General features: G+C 50.4%; 1 protein-coding gene across 1 annotated transcript in view; it reads right to left on the reverse strand.

Annotated features, from left to right (window-relative positions):
- GAB3 (GRB2 associated binding protein 3) overlaps nt 1-8039 on the reverse strand; it is a 38376-nt gene extending 30337 nt beyond the window's left edge. The window contains exons 1-2 of the mRNA XM_015429160.1: nt 7787-8039; nt 4755-5240 (exon numbers count right to left, since the gene is read on the reverse strand). Of these exons, the coding sequence (XP_015284646.1) occupies nt 4755-5240; nt 7787-8039 (739 nt within the window). The remainder of the gene's footprint in view (nt 1-4754; nt 5241-7786) is intronic.
- Nucleotides 8040-9146: the final 1107 nt, after the last annotated feature.

Below are 9146 nucleotides of genomic sequence, written 5' to 3' on the forward strand. Positions count from 1 at the left end.
ACTTTCCTCAAGTGGACAGTGTCATGCCCTGACGCAAGAGGCTCAGAGTTGAGGAAAACACCACAGCTAGTAAAATAGATCGATGGGAATCAAGCCAAAACCTACTATAAAACTCCCTTTAAAATGGCAACAAGAGTTTTAAGTAGCAAATCCCAGCAGTAACTTCTACTAACATTACAATCAGAAGGCCCCCACCCCTTTTTTTGGGTTTTCAAAATTTTATTTAATTAAAGCAATACAAACATGCATACTGAAAGATATATTACATAAGAACATAAGAGATGCCAATGTTGGATCAGGCCAAAGGCCCATCCAGTCCAACACTCTGTATCACACAGTGGCCAGAAATACCAGTGCCATCAGGAGGTCCACCAGTGGGGCCAGGACATTAGAAGCCCTCCCACTGTTGACCCCCCCAAGCACCAAGATGACAGAGCATCACTTGCCCCAGAGTTCCTATCTATACCTTGTGGCTAATAGCCACTGATGGACCTCTGCTCCATATGCTTATCTAATTTCAATCAATTTCAACTCAGTATCTGTATATTGCACATAACTAGTCTTGTACTCAGTCTAATCTACTTTTCACTTCTAAAACTTATATGATAAGAGCTCAGCCTAAACACCTGTGAATCAAAAATGTATCCATTCCAGATAGTTACGATTTGAGGGTAGTAGATCATTTCCCACGAAATATGTGATCAAAGGGAACCACCTGCGCACAGATTTTGTATGAATCAGAAGGCCCCTTGAACAAGAGCCCTCTTCAGCTACAATGGTATAAAGCCAAAGGAAATGGTGCCAGGTGAACTTCCCTTAGGAAGGCATAGTGCTACCACAAAGAAGACCCTTTCTCTCACTGTGCTTCAGATGGTGGCGGAACATGGAGAAGGACCTCTGATTTTGGGGGCCCCTGGGCAGAGAGTGCCAGGACCCCCTTTTCTCCTCTGCCTACCTCCAGCCCCCCCTTGCTTCCCTTCCTACCCACTGACCCACACACCTGTGTATCCTTCCCCCCACCCCTCATGAGCCCTACCACCACCTGCACCCACCCACGCACATGCCCATTTCCTGACAATGCCGGGCAGTGTGTACGGCAGGGAGCACAGAGGGCAGACTGCTTGCAGGCAAGTGGGTGGGGAAGGGCAGATGGGCAGCAGGGGCAGGGCGTGGTCAGTGGCGGTCAGCCCTGGGCCCTGACAGCTGCCCCCCCCCCGCCTCGGGGTATGCTGAGGCTGGTCCTGCCGATTATCAGCTTCAGGTACTAGGAGCTCTGGATGGAACTAGAAACGTCACCCAGCTTAGCAAACAAGAGTGTTGAGATTCGGAAGTTCCTGCTTCTGCCACAGTCACCCATCACTTGGGGGTTCAACTGCTGTCGAGATATCAACAAATATAAATAATAATAATAATAATAATAAAAAAAAGCGATATCAACAAATTAGGGATATCAACAACAGAAGAAGAAGAAGAAGAAGAAAAGGAGGAGAAGGAGGAGGTTGGATTTATACCCCGCCCTTCACTACCCAAGGGAGTCTCAGAGCGGCTTACAAACTACTTTCCCTTCCCCTCCCCACAACAGACACCCTGTGAGCAGTGTTCCCTCTAAGCTGAGTTAGTGTGAGCTAGCTCACAGTTTTTTAGCCTCCTGCTCACACATTTTTGTCTTAGCTCAGGAAGGATGGTTCCAGAGCAAACTAATTTATGCAGTAGCCAAATCACTTGCTCATAACTTTAATGCCAGTAGCTCACAAAATAGAATTTTTGCTCACAACACTCCACAGCTTAGAGGGAACATTGTGCTGTGAGGTGGGCGGGGCTGAGAGAGCTCTGGCAGAAACTGCTCTTTTTCAAGAACCGCTGTGCCAGAACTACGGTTTGCCCAAGGCCATCCAGCCAGGTGCAAGTGGAGGAGTGGGGAATCAAACCCGGTTCTCCCAGATTAGAGTCCGCGCACTTAACCACTACACCAAACTGAAAAGGCTCATAATGTCAATGCACAAAAGGGCACATCTGTACATCCCGATACAGGAAATGTATTTTGATTAGGGATGCTGCACTGTACCAGCAGACGGGCCTGAAGGCGCTTGTGCCCAGCTCTGTCTAGCTATTCTGCGTAACTGGAAAACACTATTGGGCGGTGGATGCATAAACCTTTGTGCAAGATGGCTAGGAGTTCAAGAACCGTTATTGAATCTTTCCTTCTCCCATTGTGTAACTAAGAACGCATCATATAGACAGGTACTTGCCCCATTCCAGTTCTAGCTGTGCATAGATTAGATATTTACATGTGCTTGGTGGCAGGGGTCATTTCATAGAAAAAGAGGTGTAGGAGCTCATTAGCTTAAATTATTAGCATAACTTGATGGTATATGACACCCACCCCTGACATCACCGGAAGTGTGACATCACCGGAAGGCAACACCCACTGCTCAGACTCCACTGGACTGTTTTGGATTGCTAGGTATTGGGGGGGGGGGAATGACGTACAGATCTGTCCTCACAGAGGACTGAGAGCTTGTACCTGAATAAAACTTGGTCGTAAAGGGGCCACTGGTCTGTTTTGGATTGCTAGCTATTGGGGGGGGGGCACACAGATCTGCTCTCACAGAGGAGGGAGAATGTGTTCCTGATGGGGGGGGGGCTCTGCAACTTACCTGGTTGCTTCTTGCTCCTTGTGGCCTGACTGAGGGCTGCTGGGAGCAGGGGGCGGGGCTTGCTGCATGTGCCTACCCCCTGGGCTCCTTACTGCCGGAGCTCCACTCCTGTGCGCTCCCGCAGGGAATGACCCCTGCTTGGTGGTGATGCGCATCCAAAATGCACCCTGCCTTGAAAGCGATGGCACGAATCCACCCCCCCATGCTTATGCCATTTTCTGACATTTTCAAAGGGTAGACATTTTAAACTCTTTTAAAGCTGACTTGCTACCACCCTGAACCACTCTGGCCTTCCCTCAACGCACAGAAATGACAAACAAAACCAGGGCTCTCTCCGTAGCAGTGTCTCCATCATCTCGGAAACTTCCGAGGTTCCTCTTCCTTTAAACAAAATGTAATTATTTTGGGGAGGCTGAGCATTCCCCACTCTTCAGTATGGGAGGGAACACAAGAAGAGCCCTGTCAAACCGAGATCTACTAGTTTGGTGACCTGTTTCCCCCAGTGGCCAAACAAATGCCCCCGGAAGGCCTCCACAGCCACTGGTATTAGAGGTGCGCTATTTCTGAACAAGCCCTGAACTGGATGGCCCAGGATAGCCCAATTTTGTGAGACCTCAGAAGCTAAGCAGGACCAGACCTGGTTAGTATTTGGATGGGAGACCACCCTCAACTCTCTCTTCCTGCTGCAGATCCTCCAATTTGCCCACGCTGTTCCTGAGTGTTCCCTACCCACCCAAAGCGGCATTTTGGGGAGATGAACAGTGTTCAGTTTGAGGAGGGAGGCAAAAGCATTCTATTCCACTGACAGAAGTGCCTTGTGTGAGTGGGAAATGAATCCAACACTTTATCTCTTCCACCCTTTGGGAAGTAGGAAAACATGTTTTCGTTGCACCAGTTTTTTGGGGGCACGAGCTCATATATATCTGCTGCTGATTTGTTTCCCTGCTGATTTTCACAGATCCTCGTGCTGAACTGCAAAGAGAAACTTCTGATGTTGTCTGAGCGGGCTGATCAGCAGGCTTGCAAGATATTGGCCCCGTTCACACGGAGGATTTGCCACGCTAAAGGCACGAATGTCAGGAGGATTTTCGGGACGCGATCACACCGCAACATCTGGGAAGCGTAGCGCACCCGTGGCCAACCCGTGGCATCCCACCGAAGATGCGCAGTAAAAAACTACCTCGGAAAGTGCACTAGTTTCCGGTAAATGTGGGGCAGGGGCGGGTGTCTGATCGCGGGAGCACTAGTATCCCGTGGCATCCGGCGTCCGTCCATGTCCCGTCGCAAACCGGATGTTTTTCGTAAGCGCATGCGCACAAACACATAACTGAAAGCATTGCTGCTCTGCGGAACTGCGCATGCGCACAAACGCGAAACGCTTGACACGCCACTTCTTTGCCACGCTCCAGCATCGCTGTGTGATCGCCAGCTAACAGCCTAAGTGCAAAGACTCGGGGGACTGTGTGATTGGGCTACCGCGCTTTATTTTGCTCCGGGGCAAACGGCCACGCCTCCCCCCCCCCGCGTTATCTTTCTCACTTAACTTCAAAACAACATCAAGTAGCAGTTTCTTTCAGAGTGGTTTTTAAAAAAATTTGGACAGCTGAGCCAGCACCCGGGAAAACATTTGGAAACGCCCATTCCCTTGTGATGGCTCAGCAGCGACCGGGAAGCAAATCTGCGTGGACACTGGGCCAGGCTATAGGCACGTCCTGGTATCCCTGGCAATATCCTTGGTGATTCTGGTTGTCCCTCTGCTTACGTGTGTGTGTGTGTGTGTGTGTAAAAAGTGCAATCAAATCACTGTTGACTTCCAGCAACTCCAGGGGGTTTTCAAGGCAAGAGACAAACAGAGGTGGTTTGCCACGGCCTGCCTCTGCATAGCGAATCTGGACTCCCTTGGTGGTCTCCCTGCTTAGCTAACCCTGCTTGGCTACCGAGATCTCACAAGGTTGGGCCAGCATGGGCCATTCAGGCCAGGCCTATGTCACTCTCCTTGTGCGTACTCTTTTGCGCGCGTGCGTATCTCACATCAAGGCCTTCCCAATCCGAGACTGGCCGAGAGGGACCAACTCTAACCTACCAAACCGTCCTCACCTCTCCAGTTCCGCACGGCGTCCAAACCAGACAAGGAGATCCGTCGTGGCACCAAGGCCCCCTGAGCTCCACCGATCCTCACGTGCCCGTTGTGAAGAAGCCCGCCGGACAGCTCTTCCGCCTTCCTGTCTGAGAAGTGTGTCGGCTTCGGAGGCCTCGGTGGCGGCGTGTTGGCCAGCGCGTCGAGTTCAGGCATGCCGTAGGGAAGGGTGGTCTGGCTTTTATCGCCCAGAAGGGTTGGTGTTAAGGGAGGTCCGGACAAGGGAGAGGAAGAGGAGAACTCACTGGAAGAAGGCCTGTTGGTGTCTGTGCTCCTGGAAGGGACCCCTTGACTGGCTGGCTGTGCCGCCTCCTGCAGCAGGCTGCCCGATGGCTGTAGGCACAGCGAGGGCTGAGAGGCCACAAAGTCAACAAAGACGTCATCCGATGAGATCTGCTCCAAGGATCGGTCAGAGTTGGACCAGCTGTGGCACCTGGAAGGAAGACATCAGACGCAAAGACACCAAGCTTTGTCACTCTTTTTATTTGTCAAAAGACATCCTCATTGTTTTGCATGCAATTTTAATGACTCACCCCCAACCTATATGTACAACTGTGATCTGTACTTCCACTCCGGTGTCTGACGAAGTGTGCTTTGCACACGAAAGCTCACCCCTTGAAATAAACCTTTGTTGGTCCTAAAGGTGCCGCTGGACTCTAAGGGCGATTTCGCACTTGAGCTGCCTTGTGGCGCAGCCGCCGTTTGCCCCGACACTATTTGTCAATTTCACACCCGAGGCTGCGGGGCTGCATTTGACCCGTGGCTTCGCCCGATTTCCTCCGCAGTTTTGTGATCCTCAAAAACCAGGATCATGAAACTGCGGAGGAAATCGGGCAAAGCCGCGAGTCAAAATGCAGCCCCGCAGCTTCGAGTATGAAATTGAAATGTTTGTGTTGGGGCAAACGGCGGCTGCGCCGCAAGGCAGCTCTAGTGCAAAATCGCCCTAAGTTTGTTCCGTCGCTGTGGCTACCCCCACCTAGAACCCTAATCTGTTGTTGTTGTTTTTCTGGGACAGCAACAGCCTGGGAACTCACCCCCTCGCACCAGCCGAATGATTCCAAGCCAATTTTATTGTATTTTCACATTTCGTTCTCACTTAACTTCAAAACAACATCAAGAAGCAGTTTCGTTCAGAGTGGTTTTTAAAGAAAATCTGGACAGCTGAGCCAGCACCCGGGAAGACATTTGGAAACGCCCATTTCCCTGTGATGGCTCAGCAGTGGCCGGGAAGCAAATCTGCGTGAAGCACACTGGGCCAGGCCATAGGCACGTCCTGGTATACCCGGCAATATCCTTGGTGATTCTAGTTGTCCCTCTGCTTACGTCCTGCACCAGCAGTGCAAAACCGTGGTAAGTGAGACAGGGTGATGCAGAAGGACTCTTTCGCAGGCCCCTCCTACCTGCTTCATTTATACCCTGCTTTTCTACCCAATAGGAGCTGCGGTGGCTCAAGTGGTTAAGACACTGAACTGCAGGCTGTGGAAGGTCGGTAGTTCAGCAGTTCGAGCCCTGAGTGTGCCGCATGATGGAGTGAGCTCCCGTCTCTAGTTCCAGCTCCTGCCAACCTAGCAGTTCGAAAGCAAGAAATTGCAAGTAGATAAATAGGTACCACTTCGGTGGGAAGGTAACAGCGTTCCGTGCGCCTTGGTATTTAGTCATGCTGGTCACATGACCACAGAAACGTCTTCGGACAGCGCTGGCTCTTTGGCTTTGAAACGGAGATGAGCACCGTAACCCTAGAGTCGGATTCGACTGGCTTTCAAGCAAGGGAACCTTTACCTTTACCTTTTTTCTACCCAAAGGGGAGAACAGTCTCCCCTGTTGAAATTAAATCAGAAGGGTTTTCGGCTAAACATCAGGAAGAACTTCCTGACAGAGCGGTGCCAAACTGGCCTGGAGAACAGTTTCTTCCTGACCCCAAAGTGGCATTCAGCATTTCCCTGGGCCATCTGAACTGCACTGCTGAGTCTGTGAACTTGGGCAGATCATGAGAGGGAGGGCAGGAAGGGTTGTCTCAGTGCTTAGTTCTCGCGGCCCTTTCTTACACGCCCCAGGGAAATGCTGACCGCCACTTTGGGGTCACAAATACATTTTTCTCCATGTGTGTGTCTGTGTGGGGGGAGGTATTTGTGAATTTCCTGCATTGTGCAGGGGGTTGGACTAGATGACCCTGGAGGTACCTTCCAACTCTTTGATTCTATGATTCTCCATTTTTATCCTCACTTATTGAAAGTGTGCCTGCACACAAAAGCTCAACCCAGAATTAAATGTTGTTGGTCTTAACCAACCACTGCACTCACACCTTGTTCTGTTGCTTCAGACCAACACAGCTTCCCGCCTGAATCTATCTGTGAGGAAGGTTAGGCTAAGAGACCGAGTGGCTGGCCCAATGTCACCCAGTGAGCTTCCATGGCAGAGTGAGGATTTGAACCTGGGTCTCCCAAATACTATTCTGACACTCTAACCCAGGGGTGTCAAACATGCGGCCCGGGGGCCGGATCAGGCCCCTGGAGGGTTTCTATCAGGCCCGCAGTGTCACTATCAGGCTGTCTTCTGCTTCTTCTTCCAGTTCTGCTTCTGCTGCGTCATTGTAGGTTTGCAGCTTACAGATATACACCCAAACAACATACTTAGAATTGCAACAGCACAGACATTTTGATGTAATAATTCAGAGCAAGAGGTGTCAGTGCTAATGTTTTAAGCATGTTTTTATTTTAAGTAAAAAAAAGACCCGTTTGTGTTTGTGTCTTTTATAAAGTTTATATCTCTGCTACCTGGCATTGCATTTTATGATACACATGGCCCCGCCCAACAAGGTCTCATTTATGTCAGATCCGGCCCTCATAACAAATGAGTTCGACACCCCCTGCTCTAACCACTACACCACCCTGGCTCTCAAAATCAAACAAGCAAGGTCATCTTTGGCTCTGCGGCTGTCTGTTATGCAAGACGGTTCAAAGGACAGTGCTGAGAGTTACAGGCTTCAAATACCTGATGTGGCTGAGTTTGCCGGTCTCACAGTTGGACAGAAACAGGTAGTCTGGCAGGAAGAGAGACTCGGACTCGCTTGCGGTCTCCTCGGCAGCAGAGGTGTCGGTGGTGGCCTGATCGGCAGATGAAGACGGGTCCGTGATCCTCAGGGCGTGGGCAGAAGCGGCTGGCGACGGCTGTGGGGAAGAGGTGGTGTGGGACAGGCTGTCCCCCGAATCTGCAACAAGCAAGAAAGGATCGAGATGGGGAGCCATGTTAGTCTGTCCGCAGCAGTAGAAAAGAGCAAGAGTCCAGTGGCACCTTAAAAGTAACTAAATCTGTGGCAGGGAGGCTCACCAAGTGGCGGTTGGGGATCCGCATGTCTTCACAGCGCGTAGCGTCACATCCTGGCGACGGCGGGTGCAACGCGTATCGCCGTCCCCACAGCAGGGATCTTGTGAAGATATGCAGATCCCCCGCCGCCACTTGGTAAGCCTAGTGGCAGGGCAGGAGCTTTCGTGAGTCACTGTTCACTTCTTCAGGTACGAATCATCTGAAGAAGTGAGCAGGGACTCACAGAAGCTCCTAGCCTGCCATTAATTTTGTTAACCAAAAAAAAAGCAAACCCCAAGAACTCGACAGAAGTTTTCAGGGCCTTGATTCCGCAGAGGGATGACTCTGCCTCAGAACGTGACAGGAATGTGCGGCCTTCACAGGATCCGTTGTCCCTTATACCTGCCACCTGCTTATTCAGTGGAATTCCAAAAACAACCTCCGTGACAAAAACAACGAAGAGTCAACAAAGGTAAGTTGCAAAAACGTGAGCGATAATAGAAGAAAATCTTCTACAGAAATTACTACCGTAAACGTTTTTGCAACTTATCTTTATTGACTCTTCGTTGTTTTTGTCACGGAGGTTGTTTTTGGAATTCCACTTCCTCCCGTGAACTCTCATTTTTGGCTTCACCTGCTTATTCAGGGCTGCTGGAACAAGCTGGAAACATGAGGTCAGTGCTGGAAAAGGCCTGATCTGAAACCACCCAGGACAAACTGGCTCAAACAGTAAGTCCTGGAGCGGGGCATGCACTTGACTTGTGTGCCATTTTCTTTATGGGAAACATTTTTAAAAAACCTATCCCATCCCAAAGTAGGAGCCGCACTGGTCCACCACAAAACTCCAAACCAACAGACACATGGCCTCAAATAATAAGAGGTATGATGTGGCCTTTATTTTGCTTTGGACCAATGCAGTGGCTCAGTTTTCAACCTACTTTGGGAATCCCCAAATTTTGTGGCGAGTCATGCTAGCAATGAGCACAATGTCATGTGGACATTTTCCTCTTGTACGTGGGTGGCTTCCTGCTTTCCATGTGGGGGGGAAA

This window comes from Gekko japonicus, unplaced genomic scaffold, assembly GCF_001447785.1.
Source record: "Gekko japonicus isolate JY-2015 unplaced genomic scaffold, Gekko_japonicus_V1.1 scaffold2684, whole genome shotgun sequence".
NCBI classification, from domain to species: Eukaryota; Metazoa; Chordata; class Lepidosauria; order Squamata; family Gekkonidae; genus Gekko; species Gekko japonicus.